This window comes from Bubalus kerabau, chromosome 15 (assembly GCF_029407905.1).
Source record: "Bubalus kerabau isolate K-KA32 ecotype Philippines breed swamp buffalo chromosome 15, PCC_UOA_SB_1v2, whole genome shotgun sequence".
NCBI classification, from domain to species: Eukaryota; Metazoa; Chordata; class Mammalia; order Artiodactyla; family Bovidae; genus Bubalus; species Bubalus kerabau.
The window spans coordinates 55831385-55852960 of NC_073638.1; the positions used below are offsets into that span (position 1 = coordinate 55831385).

Below are 21576 nucleotides of genomic sequence, written 5' to 3' on the forward strand. Positions count from 1 at the left end.
ATTTTAAAGAGGAAACCAAGACAAAGGGCACAAGAGGTCCCCGTGTATATTTACTGCCTTCACCAAGATTACATCCATAATTTACCCGAGTGTTGATTTCCTTTGTCTGTTCCAGTTGTTTAATGAAAATACTTATCTTAGTGCTTCAGATATCACAAAAAAAGTAAATTACAGGCCAATATCACTGATGAACACAGATGTCAAAATCCTGAGCAAAATGCAGACAGACTCTAACAATACATTGAAAGATTCATACACCATGATCAAGTGGGGTTTATCCCAGGGATGCAAAGATTTTTCAGTATACACAAATCAATTGGTGTGATACATCATATAAACAAATTGAAAGATAAAATCCATATGGTAATCTCAGTAGATAGCTCTGAGGAGCTAGCATTGGCAAAAACATGGATCTAAGACCTTACATGATCTTTTTCATGGAACAGTAAACAGTCACTTGTGACCGGGGGTTAGGTGTGTGGAAGATCTAGTGGGAAGTAAGGATTGAGTATGGAGAGGTTGGATTTTGCAAGGCTTTGAAGGGAATAATGGGAAGTTTGTACTTTATGCTGGAGGCTTTGGGTAATGTTTTCAGGTCATTGAATAGAGACCAAGATTGGAATATTTTGGCAAAATAGATGTGATTATTATGTATGTAGGCTATTAGTGGTTCCTGTCAATTTAAAATCTTGTCTCAGAAGGCTAATGAAAAATATGTGGTTGGAGGAAATAGTCACTGTAATCTAGGGTGTGAAATGGAAACCTTTGGCAGATTGTAGAAATATTAAGTCTTTTAAAGTAACCCCTAAGAACTTTTTATAAATACATTTGGGGGGTTTTCATACTTAGAATGTTAAATAAATTTATTAGACAATTACCTTCTCTGTCCAAGAATCTTAATCTTTAGACTGGGAGAAAGGATTAGGTTGCTGTGTGCATGGAAAGGAAGAACTGTGCTTTGCTGGCTGACTGCACCTGTAATTGATGATGGACTTACTGCAGCAAAGTGGGCTTTCAGCCTAAAGGGAAAGCTTTAAGCATATTTTGAAACTGAGCACTTGGTTTCTATTTTTCAGTCTCTGAAATAATCATCTGATACAGGGGACTAGCTATTGAGAATGAATCTGTTGTGCTCAGACTTCACTGCCAACTTTTCTCTTTTATACAAGATGACTTGGCTATCTGTTAAGGTATCTTAAGGTATTCTGTACTGTGTAGCTCAGTGGTAAAGAATCTGCGTGCAGTGCAGGAGACCCGGGTTTGATCCCTGGTTTGAGCAGATCCCCTAGAGAAGGGAATGCCTACCCACTCCATTATTCTTGCCTGGAGAAATCCCATGGACAGAGGAGCTTGGCAGGCTACAGTCCATGGGGTCGCAGAGTTGGACACAACTGCGTGACTAACACTTAGGCATCTTATATTTTTGTTGATTTCTCCTATTGCTTTGGAGCTTTTGCATTTCCAACACTTAGGACTTCAAATAATTTTTGCATCCTAGTTGGAGGGAGGCCTGATGAAAAAATAGGGACTGGTTGACTGCTGGTCGAGGGAGAATTTAAGCTGACAACAGTTGGGTTACTGGCCTGAGGAAGTGAACAGTGAGTTACTTTTTTTTTTTTTTTGTCTTTGCCTTCTTTTCTTGGTTGTAACAGATGATCTGGCATCAGACTGAACTAGCAACAGAGCTGTGTGTATGTAATAATTGCTAATTTTGTGTTGGTGTGAGTTGGACTTTGTATCCTTCTGATGGGAAAAAAGCAAATTACTGCTTAGTTAATATTCCAGGAAATACTGATGCTATTCTACAGGTATATAGGATTTATATAATATTTATACTTTTCAAGAATATTTCATTGCTGTTATTTCATGCTTCCAACAGCTTTGTAAATGATATAGGGCAAGAACAACTCCTATTTAACAGAAGAGATATTGAGGCATAAATAAAAGACTGGGTTAAGGTTGCTGGCTCAACAAATAAATGACTGGGACAACTTACTAAATTTTATCTTTGAATTGTAGCTTTCAGAACGTTTTAGAAGAGGGAAAAACTGAATGCTCCTCTTTTTTTTTTTTATGTTTCAGCGTCGTCTTAGACATCTTCGGAACATTGCTGCCCGGAACATTGTTAATAGGAATGGCCATCAGCTCCTTGATACCTACTTCACACTTCACTTGTGTAACACTGAAAAGGTATACAAAGGTAAGAGACTCTGGACTTGCCACCCACAGATCGTTAGATCTCATTTTTATTCTTTTGTAACACAAATGATTCTCTGCATCCCTTGCTAGTATTGCTTATTAGAAAACTAAGTTGTCATGCTGTCTGAAAATATTCCTTGAGCAGTTGTTATATATATTGAAGAAACATGTCTTTTGGCTAGTTGTTTTGGATAGCTCAGCCTTACAATGATAAATTTATCATTCCTTTATGAATGTTAATGTTTAATTATTCAGTAGCTGTCATTTGAAATAGGTTACTTGAGTCTAGTATCCAGTACTAATTTGCTTGTCTTTAAAATATAATTGATTCCTTTAGTATTGTGGTTAAATTTGGACCTAGTTCATATCTTATCATATCTGTAATTCTTTGTGTATATGGGCTCATTTTTAGAATTGCGTGGTTTCTTTGAATTCATTTCCTCATTCTAAAACGTGGATTCTTCCGTAAGTGATAACTCTAAGAGGACATCAGATATTTGATTCAGAATCACAAGCATCTTTTGAATACATATTAGGCAAAAGACACTTTGACATAATCAGTTGACTTATGTTGAAAACTGTAAAAGAGGAAAAATGGTATAATGGCAGGAATATTGAATTAGGATTAAAACTACATTGATATTAGTTTTGGCTATTTCAGCTAGTATATAACTATATACCAGCTATGTACCAGTATGTAACTATATACCAGTATATGTACTATATACTGAAATAGCTTGCTATGTAATTTTTGGACAAGGAAAAAAGGACTGGAAATTCCACCATTTTTACAGTTTTATTTTAATTCTTCGGTTTCGTTCTAACCACTGCATATTTTTAAAACAATTGTATTAGTCTGAACAAGTAACTCTAGCTACTATAACAAATGCTATGAGTTGTTCAGTGTCTTGACATAATAAATTTCTTAAACACTAAGTTCAGTGTTTGCACAATCTCTGGGAGATGGTGAAGGACAGGGAAGCCTGGCGTGCTGTAGTCCATGGGGTCGCAAAGAGTCAACACAACCGAGCAGCTGAACAAAGTTCAGTGTAGGTGTTACTTATCAGGTACTGGCCTGGCAGTTCTCCTCTGACTGGTGGCTCAGGTATCCAGGCTGCTTCTGTTTTGAAATGATGCTTCTTGTATGGCAAGGGAGAGGGATTATTTGAGGGAGATTTTAAATGGAAGTGTTCTACATCAATTCCATGACATTCCATTAGCCATATATCAGTTACATCATCCTTTTTAGGTGAACAGGGGATGGGAAAATACTGTCTTCTTATGTGTCCAGAAGAAAAATGAAGCAGTTTGATCTCTGTCTGTGCTAGGGGTATAATCATTTTTGCAGATCTTATTACATTTGGTCTGCTGCTCACTAATTGGCTTCATCACTAGCAATATATGACAGTGCCAAAGTACTTTACATTTTTTATAGGTTCCATATAATCGGTTCTTGGTTGTCTTTGTTAGAACTTCTGTGTTCTTGCTCCAGTGTTACCTCTGATAATAGTTACTGACATTGAACTTAGTACATTTTAAGTATTTGGTAAATGATAGCAATTATTATTGGAATTGTAATGTTAACAGGCATAATAGTAGTTTCTAAAAAGAGTAGTCATGGGACTGTGATGACCATGATAGAAAAACTTGTCCAAGAGATACAGTGAAAACAAAGTGATTTTTTTTGTTGTTGTTCTTTTTCTTGTCCTCTCTAGTTCACTGTTTTTGTTTTTTTTTTGGACTGTTTCTTGAAGTTATTTCAATAAAATGGTTATTAACACAATAAGGGACTAGCAGGTTTCAGACCACAGGGAAGTTCAGTGTCTAGTAGTGGTGTTGAGTCTGTCACTGACTGGCAAGCCCTTTGGCTGCAGCATTTAGTTCCTCTTTTGTGCTGTTAATTTATTTCTAAAATGAGAGGATTGATGATTTCTGAAACTTCCCTCTGCTCCACAATGTCATGGTTGAATGAAGTCTATTGACATAATAGACTTGTTGGGCCCGCATGTTCGGCTCTGTAACTTTTCACTGCCATAGGAGGAGCCAGAAAACTGTTTCCTTAGTAAGCCTAATTAATACCACCCTGAAATTAAAAGACGCTTTTATTAATTAAAAATCTGAATTAATTAATCCTTGGAAGGAAAGTTATGACCAACCTAGATAGCATATTGAAAAGCAGAGACATTACTTTGCCAACAAAGGTCCGTCTAGTCAAGGCTATGGTTTTTCCAGTGGTCGTGTATGGATGTGAGAGTTGGACTGTGAAGAAAGCTGAGCGCTGAAGAACTGATGCTTTGAACTGTGGTGCTGGAGAAGACTCTTGCGAGTCCCTTGGACTGCAAGAAGATCCAACCAGTCCATCCTAAAGGAGATTAGTCCTGGGTGCTCATTGGAAGGACTGATGCTGAAGCTGAAACTCCAATATTTTGGCCACCTCATGTGAAGAGTTGACTCACTGGAAAAGACCCTGATGCTGGGAGGGACTGGGGGCAGGAGGAGAAGGGGATGACAGAAGATGAGATGGCTGGATGGCATCACCGACTCGATGGACATGAGTTTGGGTAAACTCCGGGAGTTGGTGATGGACAGGGAGGCTTGGCGTGCTGTGATTCATGGGGTCACAAAGAGTTGGACACAACTGAGTGACTGAACTGAACTGTCTTCTTGGAGCTGTGATGGTAAACTTGAATATTCGTTGCATGATCATTGTGTGGCCCTTGGTGTAGGATGATCACAATGGAAGGCCTGTAGGCTCTTCTTAAAAGCCACCTGTACCACCTGCCTAGTGGCATCATTTCTGTTTCAAAAGAGGTTTTTTTTTTTAATTGGAAGAATATCTGAAATGCTGATTTCTTAGTTATTCTTTTATTTCAGCTGAATTCACAGCAGAGAGCGTAAGAAGTTATGAGTGAGTTTTTTTGATTTTTGACACTTTTTTTAGTGCTCTTAGGAGATTGTCTATTTCTCAGGTAGTTCAAATTGAACACCATTTATTACATTCTCAGAGACAAAGCTTTGTGTTATAGGATGAGGAACTAGATTCTAATCCTGGTTCCTTCTTAAACTTGGAAGTTTTATAAAATCAAGTTTGTTCTTCAGCCATAGTTATTTCTCCCCCATGAAATGTGAGTGCCTGTGCTTTCCTGGAATACCAACCAGTTATTTTGATACATTAGAAGATGACCTCTACATAGTTTAGTTTGGTGGTCTCATGCATGTGTCATAATTTCAAATATCACTTGTCACTCTAACAGCTTACAAATGTGTTTCTTTAGCTTCGCCTCCCCTCTGAACTCATACTCATGTATTCAGTTGCTTACTGTGCATCTCCATTTGGAGCCTAGGAGGTGACTTAAACTTGATAGATTCAACAGTGAGTCTGATACTCTAACTCTGATCTGTCTCCTGTATTCATCCCTCTGTCAGAAAATGGCAACTCTTTCCATTGGCTTGGCCAGAAACCTTGGAATCACCCTGCATTGTCCTCTTTTATATTCCATACCCAATTTTTCAGCAGATGTTTTTGGTTCTTACTACCAAAATATATCTGTAATCTTCTCTTTTCTTACTACCTCCCAACTATCATGCGTGAGTTGCTGAAGTAGACTTCTAACAGGTCTGTCTGCCCATGCACTCTTTTCAGTGTGGTCTCAACCGAGATCCTGTTAAGATGAAAGTCAGGTCCTGTTATTCCTCCCCCCAAACCCTCCAATGGCATCCTGTTTCATTCAGAGTAAAAGCTAAAGTTCTTTTTGTTTCCTAGGGCTTCATAAACTGGCTGTCTGTCACCTCTCGGCACTTATCTCTTTCTCCTCTTCTAGTTCTCTCTGTTCCATGCCTCCTGCCCTTCTTGCCTTCCTTGAATTCAAATCGGCTTCAGTTTAAGGCACCTGCCCAGACTCTCCTCCTGATGGCCACACGACTAGCTCCTCTGCCTTCTTTCAGGTCTTCACTCCAGGTGTTTCCTCAGAGAAACTCTGCTTGATCACTGACTAACCCTTTTAAAAATTGTGACTCTTCTCCCCATCTATTGTGTTGGATTTTTCTCCACGATACTCCAGATCATCTGACATAACTATATGTTTACTTACTTGCTGAATGCATGTCTCTCCACTAAATGTAAGCTCCATTTGAGTAGAAATTTCTGGGTCAGTTTTGTTCACTGCACTGTTTCCAATACTTGGAATAATGCTTGGCACAAAGTAAGCCCCCAGATATTTTCATTTAATTTTTGAATAGCTAATACAGTCCATGGCTCAAAATATATATATATGAAGGTTTATATTAAAATCTTCCTCTCACCTGTTCCATCTTGCTAGTTTTTTGCTGTACCCTGAGATTCTTTATGCAATTGTGAGTAAAAATTGTACCAATTGTGCATGTATATATATATTTCTGTGCCTTGCATTTTTCACTTAATATATTTTAGATGTCGTCCCATATAATTTCATAAAGAGCTTCTCTAATTTTCTTTTTTTCTGTTTAGTTTTGCATTGAACAGTTGTGCCATAATTTATTTAACTAACTTATTTTGATGAGCATTTAGTTGTTCTGGTCTTTTGCTATATACACAGCATTGCCATGAGCAGTTTCATTGGTATATATTATTTTGTGTGAGTGCTAGTAAGGCTATGGGGGAAAATTCCAGAGTGGAAGTACAAATATTACAAAATTGTCCTTGTTGACATTCCCATCTGCTGTGTATGGGTACCCTTTTCCCTACAGCCTGACCAGCAGACTGTGCAATCAAACTTGTGAAATTTTGCCAATCTGATAGTTGAAAAATAGTTTCATAATAGAGTCTAAGTTTGTTTCTTCTTTTTGAGTGAGGTTGAGATACTAAAAAAGCATTTGTTAAATAAATGGAATGCTGTATAATAGCATGTTTTGACATGCCATTGGAACCATGCTTTGCAATCTCTGCTTGCTTTGTTTGTTTAGGTCTTAGCATGGATAGAGAAGAATTTGTATCTAATAGTCCCTTTCATGTAAAACTAGTCTTGCATGATATCTTTTTGAAAATTTATTTGTCTAATAGTTTTGCTCAACTTGAATTAATAAAAATTCATAGAATTATATTAATAACAATAGCTTATAAAGTATTATTAATTCAATATTTCATTTGAGCCTCATAACAACCCTGTTATTTTCCAGGTGTCATTCTCCTTTAAAGGTGAAGAAACTGTGGCCCAGAAAAGTTAATTGACTTGTCCAGGGTCAAGCTTATACATGGTGCATTGGGGACTGGAACTGTTTTTTTCACTTTAAATTCTCCTAAATTCACTATTCTGTTGTGCACCATGTTGCTGATTTCATTGACATTCAAAGTGTAGCAGAATGGTAGACAGTGGAGGCCCACATTTAACACTTTAGAAATTACTTTAGACTCGGTGATTCCTTGCCAAACTGAATGGCTCCTTTGTTGACCTTTCTCCATTAAAATTAGCAAGTCCATTTTGAGGGTCTAATGGGGAAAGCAAATTGTTTAGTTTCATTTATGTATATATATAGTTAGCAAAGTTGTGAAAAAAATAATAATGCTGTTCATTTTTTTAGAGCTGGAAATATATATGTTGGAGACTCTTTAATTTAGACACTTTACAGATTAAGCTGAGGAATTCTCTCAAAAGAAAAAAGGAATAGCTTTAATTTTTTTCCATTGCTTTAAAAAGTTTTACATACTTGCAGCAAATTTAGACAATACAAAAGTATATTAAGTGAAAGTACCTTGTAATAACAAGCAACACAATTTTAGCCCTAAAACTCTCCCCTGCCAGAAACATATTGGGAATGAATTAGAGTATATGTATGAATATTAGAAAAGAACATATATATATATACACACATATGCACATACATGCGTATGTACATTTATGTAGCCAATTTATGATTGGCATTGGTTAACTGTTTGGGAAAAAATGAAAAGAGTAATACTGAGGGTTGGGGTTCCCTTGTGGTCCAGTGGTTAAGAATCCACCTGCCAGTGCAGGGGACATGGGTTTGATCCCTGCTCTGGGAAGATCCCACATGCTGTGGAGCAGCTAGGCCCCATGTGCCACAGCTGCTGAGCCTGCGGTCTGGACTCTGCGAGCCGCTACTGCTGAGCCCATGGGCTGCAGCTACTGCAGCCCGAGTGCCTAGAGCCTGTGCTCTGTGACGAGAGCAGCCGCAGCGATGAGAAGCCTGTGCAGCTCAGGTAGACTAGCACCGACTCTCCGCAACCAGAGAAACGCCGCATGCAGCAGTGAAGACCCAGCACAGCCAGTGAATTAACTAATTAAAAAAAAACAAATGTGTAGGGTTGGCTACTGTTAAGTGGGACTGTAAATTGGTACAATGTTTAGAGAACAGTCTGGCAATATCTATCAAATTCAAGGTTTTTTTTCCTTGTATCTTGCAATTTCACTTGAAGTCTATCTTATAGATTCATGTGTCTTAGAATATATATCTTTCAAAGATTATATATAATATTACTTGAAATATCCAAAGACTATCAGTAGCTTAAATATTCATCAAAAAACTTTCCTTTTAAAAACAATTAGAATTATCCCTTCTCTTATTTAAAGTAATTGTTCAAAATAGAAAAATTTAAAAACTGCCAAGCAATAAATAAAAGTAAGCAGCCTAACCCTATCACTTAAGATAAATGTTGTTCATGTAATTGTAAAAATTTGGATCCTGTGGTAAATTCTCTCATAGAACCTGTTTTTTTCATTAGTGTGTTGTGGCTATCTTGCCAAAAAATAGGATGATTATCACTATTACTATTTTTTAAGGGAAGACAAGCATAGAATAGTATAGATGCTGTGTTTTGTGAAGAAACATTTTAACCAAAAGACCTTGCCCATTAGAACTTTATATCCAGGTCCACTTTTCCTTTACTGCTTGATGATTCCCAAACTTCAGTCTTGTGGACTACTTTGGCAAGTTTTACTCTCTTTGAATTTCATCTCTAGTGCTACATACTGAATATATTTTAAGAAGTCCATTTTTTCCACAGTCTGTGAAGTTGTTGATTCAATCAAAATTTTACTGAGTGCCTACTCTGTGCCAGGAATAGTTTTTATGTGTTGAGGAGATAGCAGTTATACAAAACAAATGGTATTGCCCTTATGGAGCTTACTATTAGGGGTTGGGTATATGAGTCATAAATTTCAATGTTAGAAAAAAGTAAAGTTTATCCATGTATCACCTAGAGTGGTCTCATGTATCAGTGATATGTGCATCCCCCATGGGCAATATTGCCCTATAGCAGCATACGGGTACAGAGTCCTTGTAGGCTCTGCATTGACAGAGCATCACAGGGTAACTTTGGCAGAGACAACAGAGGCAATATTGAAGGGTTCTTAGGAATGTCTGTCTGAACCTCTGACACAGTCTTTCTTTTGATTGTATCTTCACTGAACCTCTGATAGTCTCTGTCTTAATTGTATCTTTAGGTTTTGTAACATTTACAGTATAAATGAAGGTGTATAGAATCATGGAATTTTAGTGATTACAGAAGGCCTTGATTATTAGTCTGATTGTCAAAAGTGTCATGAAGAAATGAGCCCAGGGAAATGAGAGCAGAATGTTAATGACATGTAGAGCTAGAACTTTGGTCACCTGGTTGCTAGATGAGTGTTCTCTCCACAGTACTACAATGGATAATCATTAGAGATGTTTGAGACAAACGGAGCATATGGAATTGGTTGTAGACAATGGACGTAGTTAAGGGAGAATAAAGTCTGAGTTTTTAAGGCCTTACCTTAGACTCTGGGGTAAAAGGAGCCAGTCAGGGAAAAATAACTAAATTAAATCTTAATAGATTTTGACCTTTCTTTACCAGTGTTTTTCCCTTTAAAACTTTTTAATTTTAAACAGGGTCTTACTGTGTAGCACAGAGAACTATATTCAATATCCTATAATAAACTGTAATGGGAAAGAATATTAAAAAGAATAAATATTTGTATATGTACAACTGAATCACTTTGCTGTATACTAGAAACTAACACATTGTAAATCAACTATACTTCAATTAAAAAACTTTTATTTCATAATTATCTGTATTTTAATTTTTACAGATAAATATATAGAGAGACCCTTGAAAATGTTTTAAGTGTTTTTTTTTTTTTTTTACTAGAGCATATGTTAAAAAATTTATGGGATTAAGAGTTAGTGAGCTTATTTTCTTCCACATCACTTATTGTTCTTTTTCTTCTTTTCCAGAATTTTATAGGAGTGAAGTGATTAAGAATTCCTTGGTAAGTTTGCTTTCTGACAGGTGCATATGACTAAGCCTATGACTCCTATTTTAGAAAATGCTGAGACATAAAATAAGTTGAAGTTCAGTTCTGGTATTATATTTCTACAGTTAAATCTTCTGCTCAATTATTGCTTAAATATTCACTGATTTGTTCACTGATGTATCTCTAGTGCTTAGAGCATGCCTGGCACAAAGTAGGTGCTTGATAAATATTTGCTGAATGCAGTGATACTTTTTCTGTTAAAAACATTTGTTTTTTTCAAATCATTCTATAATTCTGTCATTTCTGTTTGCTCTTGAGGTTTTTAACTATTTAACTTTCCAAACATCATAATAAATGATGTTTTTGTATGTAGTTCTTAAGAATTTTATGGCTAGGGCCATTGTATAGGATCTTTCCACTTATTTTTTGGCCATAGAGTTGCTCAAGTAGAAAGTTGGAAATGTCCTACTTTTGCGAATGGGTACACTAGATAATTTGCATGATGATTCAATGTGGCCACATTAACAAAAATAAAAGCTTTATGGTACTGATAATATTCTTATAACAATCCAGCCATATTGGATTTAGCCCCTGTCCACTTTTTCAACCTTGTCTGCTGATGGTTTTTCTCACTCAGCCTTGTGTTCCAGGCTTACCTCGTTTTTTCAGTGCTTCAAACAGGTCAAACTTACCTTGTTCCTTATGCCTACAGCACCTGTTTGCTTGCTTCTTTACCTTGCTGAAGAATCCTTTGAGGTCTGAGCTATGTCACTTCAGCCTGGCCTTCTATGACTATTCCATCTAAAGTAGTTCCCTTTCCACTCTTTTTCACATCACTCTGTTTTATTTTCTTTAGAGCATTTATCACTGTTGGAAACTCTTGCCCAATTATCTGTTTATTATGTCTCCCACTTACAAGTATGAAGTTTCATGAGAGTAGGGACCCTGCCAGTCTTATTCACCTTTGAAACCCTAGAGTCTAGAATATTGTAGATGCTCAGTAAATATTCGTTAGATGAATAAATGGATAACCACAATGTGTTATCTTTACAGAATCCTTTTACATATGTTATCTCATTTTGATCCTTAGAGCAACTTGTAGACAGGGTAGATCTTAAGACACGGACATCCAGAGAGTCTCTGACTTTTGCAGAGTCATACACAACTGTGGGACCAGAACTCAAATCCAGGCCCTCCATCTTCAAGTCTCTACTACTCTTTCCTCTTCATCAAGCTGTCATCTTTTTTTTTTTTTTGGCCATGCCACGTGGCTTGGGGCATCTTAGTTCCCTGATCAGGGACTGAACCCAGGCCCTCAACAGTGAGAGCTTGAAGTCCTGACCACTGAACTCGGGAAAACCAGCTGAGCCACCAGGGAAGCCTGACATATAGTAGCTGCTAAATATTGTTTCTGCTCCTATCCTGGCTCAGTTGGAGACAGAAATGGTCTACAGACAATTGAGAGGTGGGGAGGGTAGGTTTAGGGAGCAAATAGAGTAGAAGGACTCCTCGATTTATTCTACTCCCTTTACTATAGTGAAAACTCAATTTTCTCAAATTAAATACACATGTGTAACCAGATCAAGAAGTAGAATATTTTCAGTGCCCCAGAAGCCCCCTTATACCGTCTTCAGTTACTACACCTCTCTTACTTTTAACATGGGGTTCCCTGGTAGCTCAGCTGGTAAAGAATCCGCCTGCAATGTGGGAGACCCTGGTTCAATTCCAGGGTTGACAAGATCCCCTGGAGAAGGGAACAACTTACCCACTCCAGTTTTCTGACCTGGAGAATTCCATGGACTGTGTAGTCCATGGGGTTGCAAAAAGTTGGACATGACTGAGTGACTTCCACTTTTCTGACTTTTAACACCATAAATTAATTTACCTGTTTGTGAGCTTTGTAGAAATGGAATCATATAGTGTCTGTTCTTTTGTGTCTGACTTTGATGTCTTAACTGTATATTGTAAGAGTCATTCATATTGTGAGGTATACTTGTTTTCTCTGTTGTCTTTTGTTGTGTGAATATACCAGAAGTTATCCATTCTTCTGTTGCTGGGAATTTGGTTAGTTTCTGGTTTTGTTTGTTTGTTTTCTGGCCATGTTGCGTGGCATGTGGGATTTTAGTTACTGGACCTGGGAATGAACTTGTGCCCCCTGTAGTGGAAGCGTGGAGTCTTAACCACTGGACTACCGGGGGAAGTGCTTGTTTCTAGTTTTGAGCTAACATGAATAGTACTGCTATCGATATTCTTGGATATATCTGTTGGTTGAATGTTTGTATGCATTTCTGTTGCATGTATAACCAGAAGTGGGCTTGCTTGGAATATAAGTTACTGTTTTGTTTACATTCTCATTAGCAGTCTATGAAAGTTCTTTCTGGTTATTCTACATTATTATGAATACTTGAAATTTTTTAAATGTGTTGAATTTAAATTATTGATAGATATTATATATAGGATTGTTTCAATTTAAATCAAGAGATTTTTAACTGACAGACTAAGCACATGTAGTGTCAGTAGTGTCAAAACTTAAAAGAATTGATATTAAGAACAACTGTATACTGCTATGTATATTAATGAGGTCCCTGTATAGCACAGGGACCTCAGTGCTCTGTGGTGACCTAAATTGGAAGGAAATCGAAAATAGGGGATATATGTATATGTATAACTTATTTACTTTGCTGTACAAAAGAAAGTAACACAGCATTGTAAAGTAACTACACTACAATTAAAAACACACAAAAAGACAACTATTAAGGTTGTGCATGTAGATAGTGACACCTGATGACTGCCACCTAGTGGTCAACGAGTACAGGACCTTACTGATATTAACACTTCTAAAGTCAGAATTTATCTTACAATGGAAGAAAAATGTTACAATGGAAGATGGAAGAAAAATCTTACAATGAAAGAAAAGAGTGAAAAAGTTGGCTTGAAACTCAACATTCAGAAGATTAAGATCATGGCATCTGGTCCCATCACTTCATGGCAAATAGATGGTGAAACAGTGGAAACAGTATCAGACTTTATTTATTTGGACTCCAAAATCACTACACATGGTGACTGCAGCCATGAAATTAAAAGACGCTTGCTCCTTGGAAGAAAAATTATGACCATCCTAGACAGCTTATTAAAAAGCAGAGACATTACTTAGCCAACAAAGTTCTGTCTAGTGAAAGCTATGGTTTTTCCAGTGGTCATGTATGGATGTGAGAGTGGGAGCATAAAGAAAGCTGAGAGCGGAAGAATTGGTGCTTTTGAACTGTGGTGTTGGAGAAGACTCTTGAGAGTCCCTTGGACTGCAAGGAGATCCAACCAGTCCATCCTAAAGGAAATCAGTCCTGAATAGTCTTTGGAAGGACTGATGCTGAAGCTGAAAATTCAATACTTTGGGCCACCTGATGCGAAGAACTGACTCATTTGAAAAGACCCTGATGCTGGGAAAGATTGAAGGCAGGAGGAGAAGGGGACAACAGAGGATGAGATGGTTGGGTGGCATCACTGACTCAATGGACATGAGTTTGAGTAAACTCTGGGAGTTGGTGCTGGACAGGGAGGCCTGGTGTGCTGCAGTTCATGGGGTCACAAAGAGTCGGACATGACTGAGCAACTGAACTGAACTGAAAGTCAGAATTTATCTTACAATGGAAGAAAAATAATTTGTTAGACTTGATGATAAATTGGAATGTATTTGTGTGTTGAGAAGTCGCTCAGTCGTCTCCAACTCTTTGCGACCCCGTGGATTGTAGCCTACCAGGTTCCTCCGTCCATGGGATTTTCCAGGTAAGAATCCTGGAGTGGGTTGTCATTTCCTTCTCCAGGAGGTCTTCCCGACCCAGGGATTGAACCCAGGTCTCCTGTGTTGTAGGCAGACGCTTTACCATCTGAGCCATCAGGGAAGTCCATAAATTGGAATATGTTAGATGGTAATAAATATAATTGAGTAAAATAGTGTAGTGAAGTATCTGGCAGGGGTAGCGGCTGAATTTCTGTGGTAATCACATGAAAGGTCTCATTTGAGCAGACAGCTGAAAAAAATGAGGGAACATACCATGTATCAGAGGATGAGATGGTTAGATAGCATCACTGAGTCAATGAACATGAACTTGAGCAGACTCCAGGAGATAGTGGTAGACAGGGAGACGTGGTGTGCTGCAGTTCAGGGCGTCGCAAAGAGTCAGATACGGTTTAGTGACTGGATAACAACTACCATGTATCTAAGAGGGGAAGACTGTTCCAGGCCAAGAAGTAGGAAAACATGAAGGTAGGCATGTACTTGAGGTTTTCAAGGAATGGCTAAGAAGTTAGTATGGCTGGAGTGGAGTGAGTGGTTTGAAATTTTGACAAGCTTGACAGAGACAGGGAAAAAGGAACTGAGGATCAGGACAGCAGAGGAAATGACCTGGAGAGATAGCAGATAGTAAAGGGGTGGATGGCATGGGAATGAGTTTTTGAGAGGTAACACAAAATTGAGGACAGCTAGTGAACAAGGACCCCCTGCGTATTCATTTTTCTATTTTCTAATGTCCTAGCACAGTGAAGTCCAGTGTCTATTGCATTAACTAGAATAATCCACTGTTGACAGGCTAGATGGTGGAGCTGTGTCTCCAAGTTATATGTCAGAGTCCTGATTTCTTCTCAGATACATTTAGCATTGAACAGTTAATGGTGAATGTATAATTCAGCTTTCATATCTCAGGGTTCAGCTAACCATACCCTCCAAACTAGTTATTTATTGACGTTTGGTTCAGGGGGAAGTTAATATTCTTAACATTATTGAAGGGCCATTGGTTAATTAAAAACTAAAATAATTGAAGTGATAAGAATGCTGCTGCTGCTAAGTCGCTTCAGTCGTGTCCGACTCTGCGACCCCAGAGATGGCAGCCCACTAGGCTCCCCAGTCCCTGGGATTCTCCAGGCAAGAACACTGGAGTGGGTTGCCATTTCCTTCTCCAATGCATGAAAGTGAAAAGTGAAAGTGAAGTCGCTCAGTCGTGTCCGACTCTAGCAACCCCATAGACTGCAGCCCACCAGGCTCCTCCATCCACGGGATTTTCCAGGCAAAAGTACTGGAGTGGGGTGCCATTGCCTTCTCCAGTGGTAAGAATGGAAGTAACTAAATTCTCTAAATTGGATTTTGTACATACGTAAAAGTAGAGGCAAATTGTGTAATGAACCTACATGAAAGTGAAAGTGGCTCAGTCATGTCCAACTCTTTGAGACCCCATGGACTATACAGTCCATGGAATTCTCCAGCCAGAATACTGGAGTGGGTAGCCTTTCCCTTCTCCAGGGAATCTTCCCAACCCAAGGATCAAAGCCAGGTCTTCCACATTGCAGGCAGATTCTTTACCAGCTGAGCCACAAGGGAAGCCTGAGAATACTGGAGTGGGTAGCCTATCCCTTCTCCAGCAGATCTGCCTGACCCAGGAATTGAACCAGGGTCTCCTGCATTGCAGGCGGATTCTTTACCGGCTGAGCTATCAGGGAAGCCCAGTGAACCCATGTGCACCATTTTTAACAATTATCAAGTTAATTATTGTGTATTTTATTTTTTACAAAAAAGTTTTTCTTTTTTATTAGAAAATTAAAAATCTCATGGTGGCAGGAAGAAGAGTGATAGCTATTTCCTATGTGTTTGGAAGTCCATCTCTTTCACAGCATTGTGCTGCCCCCCTTCTACTGGTTAAATGTCTCTTAGAGGTCTAACAGAGGTCAGTGATAGGCCTTATAATTGAATAAACAAAGTTCTAGAGCATGTGCTTTTAGGGAAAGCATGTGACAGAGTTATCAGAACCAAAACTTCTGTTTGAATTGAGACTGCCTGAGATATTTTTAAATCTTTGGGAAAAAATTGACTGGACAATATAAATACTTTTTATGAGTTACTGGCTTGAGGGGTTGTCACAGAAGTGTATGTTCTAATTGAACTGAATTAACATTTCATCTTTGTGTGTGTGTGTGTGTGAGAGAGAGAGCGCGCGCGTGCATGAGCGAGAGTGAGAGAGAGAGAAGGTAGTTGGATCCTCTTGCTTAGCCGTTTTATGTTACTTTGTGTTAAACTTCATCATCATGCAATTATAAGACCAGTGAAGAACAGGATTCTTTGGGAACATGTAGGAATGTCATTTATCTTAGTTTGGTGAGGGTGATTAGGAGAGGCTTCTTACAATAAGTAATTCCTAAGTTGAGACATGATGAATAAAGGTGAATGAGACAAAGGAGAGAGAGTTTGGGGCTGGGGAATAATTACTGCTTATGAATTTAGTATGCCATTCCTGAGAGTTATCTTGTATGTTTTGGGGAAGTTGGAACAGCTTTTATGAATTCTTAGTTGTGTTTCTTGTGACTGTAATTTGTTTTTGAGTGATAAAATAGTGACAACTTGTTTGTGTTTTGAAACTTTTCTATATATGTGTTCCTTTAATAAATAAGAAGTATCAGTTGAACAGTGTTTTAGAGAAATTGCCCAGGTAATAAATAATAATTTTAGATTCTCCTGGAGGTGAACTTTTCAAAGCCATAAATATCCTAATATCCTGCCACTATACTTTCAGTGAATAAGATATAGGTCCCTAAATGATGTTAGTACTTGAGTAATTTGTTCCATCTAGACATGGGCTTATATGTATAGGTTAAATGTAGAAAATCATCTAGATGTTTACTGTAACATTATTAGGCAGTGGAGTCTTTAATATGTGGCAGACCATATCTGTATCTGAGTGGACCAGCTCAGGAATGATTGGTCGTTGTCTGGCAGCTATTCTATAAAATTATAAAGGAAGGTCATTGTAATGAGAAGATTGACAATAGTTCTGCTGTATTAATGTTCTGTTGGTTTAAAATGTTGGTTCAGGCCATCTATTCAGCCACAGAAACAACTTCAAAAGACTACTCTCCTTTCAAAGACTTTTAATTAGTTTTAGAATGAAGTATTCTTTGTGCCCATCATCCCACCCCTTAAATATGGCCCTTCATATTTAAGGGCCATACATTCACCAGGTCTTTTTTTTTTTTTTTCATTTTGGAAAGGTGTGGTTATTTCATGCTTTTTCTGCTGAGAATTTGAAATTACGCTATTTCATATTCCAGAGCACATGGAATTTAGTTGAGAGATGACCTTACACATAGGGGAGTAAATGGCTGTCTTTTCAGGTGGTTAATCCTCCAACTCCTGTGTTCAGGCTTTACGGCCCGAAATGACATCATGAAGAGATACCTTTGTTTTTAATCTCTGTAGATACCTCCTTGTAAGATGCTGTATTTTTTCCATTATTGAATCTTGGAAAATTTTTGTCTTATTACTTTGTATTGCGATATAGCACACATTACAGTAAAGGGCACAAATAATAGCCTGGTGACTTTTCACAGGGAACAGATCCATGTATAACCAGATCAAGAACAACAGCATCATTTTGTGTTCTCCCTCTAGTTACTACCTCCTTCCAAAGACCACCACTATCCTGACTTCTAGATTAGTCCTGCTTACTACTGAACTTTTATATGGCATATGCTCTTTTGCTTAGCATATTAGTGAGAAACATACGAATTATTTATTAATTCTGTATGTATGTGTCCTTTGGCAAGTATGTGTCTCTATTTTCTGTTAGGTATCTACGTAAGAGTGGAACCAAGTGCTGAATCATAGGTGTTTTCAGCTCTAGTAGGTACTGCCAGATAGCTTTCCAAAGTTGCTTGTACCAGTTACATCCTTAACAGCAGTGTGAAGTTTTTAGTTCCTCCACATTCTTGCCCAAACTTGTTATTATTTGTTTCGAAAATTTGAGCCATTCTGGTGGGCTAGTGGTATTATATTGTGATTTTAATTTACATTTCCTCATGTATTATTCTAATTGATCACCTTTTCCAGTGTTTATTGGCCATTTTGATATTCATTTTTCTCAATTTATGTATTTATGAAGTGCCTGTTCTGGAGAAACAGTGCCAGTTAGTGTCAATTAAAAATAAACACACTCTGTGCAAGGATTTGGCTTTTTTTTTTTTTAATATGTTTATGAGAGCTATTCAGTCTCATTTTATAGTTTAGTCTTTTTTTCTTGTTTCCTGATTTTGATTATCTCAGGTTTTGTGCAGTTGGTTTGTTGAATTCTACTCCGTGGTTTCACTCATGCCTGTGAGTATATAGCCTTTTGGTTGTTCAAGCTCAATGTGGAGGACTTCTTGTAGACCTGAGTGAGACTTGGGTCTGGGCTTTGAATTATGTTCTTGTCTCTCTTTAAGACTGCCCAAACCAACGCCTCAAGTTTATATATGTTGGCAAATTCCTTTAAGGGAAAGGTCCTCTAGATTTACATTTATTTCTTCGGGTTCTAGCTTTCCTTTTTGGCTTGAAAAATCTTCAGTGATGATGGTGGTTATATTTTAGCCAGCATTTTTAATTGTTTTCAGTGGGAGGACCATCTAGCTTGCCATTATCAGAAATGGATGGTTGCCTTCCATTCATGTGTGAAATCTGATCTTGCTGTTTCATAGTTACTCATCATGTTTTACTCAAAATATTTTTGTCTTTCTATATTGCCTATATTTTCAATATTTATCTAAACATAACTTTGGCTTCTTAAATAATTGACTACCTTCAAAGAAAGATTTGCTGGTATCAAATACTTCAGTATATATTTCCTACAAACAAGGACAATCTCTTATATAATTACATTAAAATGACTAAAATCAGGAAAGTATAACATTGACATAGTACAGTTAAGCACAGTCCTTCATCCTCAACCCCCCAGGTATAGTTGACAAAAATTGTGTGTATTAAGATATGCAACATGATGTTTTGGTTTATCTATACACACACACACACACACACACACACAGGTATATCTATATATACAGATATATATATATTATCTATACATATATATTGGAGAAGGAAATGGCAACCCACTCCAGTGTTCTTGCCTGGAGAATCCCAGGGACAGCGGAGCCTGGTGGGCTGCTGTCTATGGGGTCACACAGAGTCGGACACGACTGAAGTGACTTAGCAGCAGCAGCATACATATATATATACTTATATATATGTAGTAAAATAATGACCAAAATCAAACTGATTAGTATATCTATTACCTCCCTTAGTTAACTGTGTTTTTTTGGTAGTGAGAATGCTTAGTACTCTCTTAGCAAACTTCAAGTATACAATATAGTGTTATTAACTTCAGTCACCATGTTGTACATTTGATTTCCAAGATGATTTCATCTTGCAAAACTGAAACTTTGTACCCTTATACCCTTTGGCCAACATCGCCCCATTTTGCCCAACCTTCAACCCCTGGCAGCCACCATTATACACCCGTTTTTATGAGTTTAACTTTTAGATTCCACATGTAAGTGATATTATGCAGTATTTCACTTTCTGTTTCTGACTTATTTCACTTATCATACTATCCTTCAGTTTCATCCGTGCTTTTGCAAATGGCAAGATTTCCTTTTTAAGGCTGAATAATGTTCCACATGTATATGCATGACATTTTCTTTATTCATTCATCTGGTGATTAATGCTTGGGTTGTACATGTATTTGACTATTGTGAATAATGCTGCAGTGAACATGGGAGCACTTCTAAGACACTTTCATTTCCTTTGAATATCTACCCAGAAGAGGGATTACTGGATCATATGGTAGTTCTATTGTAAATTTTTTGAGTTACTTCCATAGTGTTTTCCAAGTGGCTGTACCAATTTAGGTTTCCACCAATTAATCCCTAGTCCTTATTCAGGTGTTGTCAACTCTCCAAGACTCAATCTAGAATCACTTTGTCTTTAGTTGTCATGTTGCTTTATTCGTCAGTTTGGACAGTTCTTTAGCCTTTTCAGGGTGTTCTGACTTCAGTGTTTAGAACCATCAGTTCAGTCTCTCAGTCGTGTCCCGCTTCTTTGCGACCCCATGGACTGCAGCATGCCAGGCTTCCCTGTCCATCACCAACTCCTGGAGCTTCCTCAAATTCATGTCCATTGAATTGGATGTCCACCCAACCATCTCATCCTCTGTCGTCCTCTTCTTCTGCCTTCAGTCTTTTCCGCCATCTGGGTCTTTTCCTAAGAGTCAGTTCTGCATATCAGGTGGCCAGAGTATTCGAGCTTCAGCTTCACCATCAGTCCTTCCAGTGAATATTCAGGACTGATTTCCTTTAGGATTGATTGGTTTAATCTCCTTGCAGTCCAAGGGACTCTCAGGATTCTTCTTCAGCAACAAAGTGCAAAAGCATCAGTTCTTCGGTGCTCAGCTTTCTTTATGATCCAACTCTCAGATCCATACACAACTACTGGAAAAGCCATAGTTTTGACTATTATTGGACCTTTGTTGGTAAAGTAATGTCTCTGCTTTTTAACATGTTGTCTAGGTTTGTCATAGCTTTTCTTCCAAGGAACAAGCGTCTTTTAATTTCATGGCTGCAGTCACCATCCACAGTGATTTTGGAGCCCAAGAAAATAAAGTCTCTCACTGTTTCCATTGTTTACCCATCTGTTTGTCATGAAAGATAGGACCAGATGCCATGATCTTAATCTGAGTTTTTTGAATGTTGAGTTTTAAGCCAGCCTTTTCACACTCTTCTTTCACTTTCATCGAGAGGCTCTTTAGTCCCTCTTTGCTTTCTGCCATAAGGGTGGTGTCATCTGCATATCTGAGGTTATTGATATCTCTCCCTGCAATCTTGATTCTGGCTTGTGCTTCATCTAGTTTGGCATCTTGCATGATGTACTCTGCATGTAAATTGAATAAGCAAGGTGACAGTATACAACCTTGACCCACTCCTTTCTCAATTTGGAACCAGTCCCTCCATTTAAAACCATACAGACCAATTATTTTGTAGACTCTTTCAGTTTGTTTGATGTTTCTTCATGATGAGATTCAGGTTTTGCATTTTTGGCAGGAAAGCTATACCTGTAGTGCTGTAATCCTTTCAGTGCTTTGTTTTAAGAGGCACCTGTTGCTGGTTTGTCCCAATTTGTCACCTGATTAAGGTAATTCCTGTCAGGTTTCTCCACTGAGAAGTTATAATTTTTCCATTTATAATTAATAAGTAATTTGTGAGGGAGAAACTTTGAGACTTTTTATATATGATGCTTCTTATCAACTGTTTGCTTACCAGTTTTATCATCCGTTGGTGGTTTTCTAATTTCCATCTTTCC

General features: G+C 37.9%; 1 protein-coding gene across 12 annotated transcripts in view; it reads left to right on the top strand.

The window, feature by feature from the left end:
* The window catches only part of UVRAG (UV radiation resistance associated), a 324682-nt gene that overhangs the window by 34744 nt on the left and 268362 nt on the right, over window positions 1-21576 (top strand). For 10 of the 12 annotated variants that reach the window (XM_055549116.1, XM_055549115.1, XM_055549122.1 and 7 more), the window contains 2 exons: window positions 2083-2200; window positions 10408-10442. In XM_055549116.1, the coding sequence (XP_055405091.1) occupies window positions 2083-2200; window positions 10408-10442 (153 nt within the window). The remainder of the gene's footprint in view (window positions 1-2082; window positions 2201-10407; window positions 10443-21576) is intronic. The other 2 variants (XM_055549117.1, XM_055549118.1) reach the window with 1 other exon arrangement.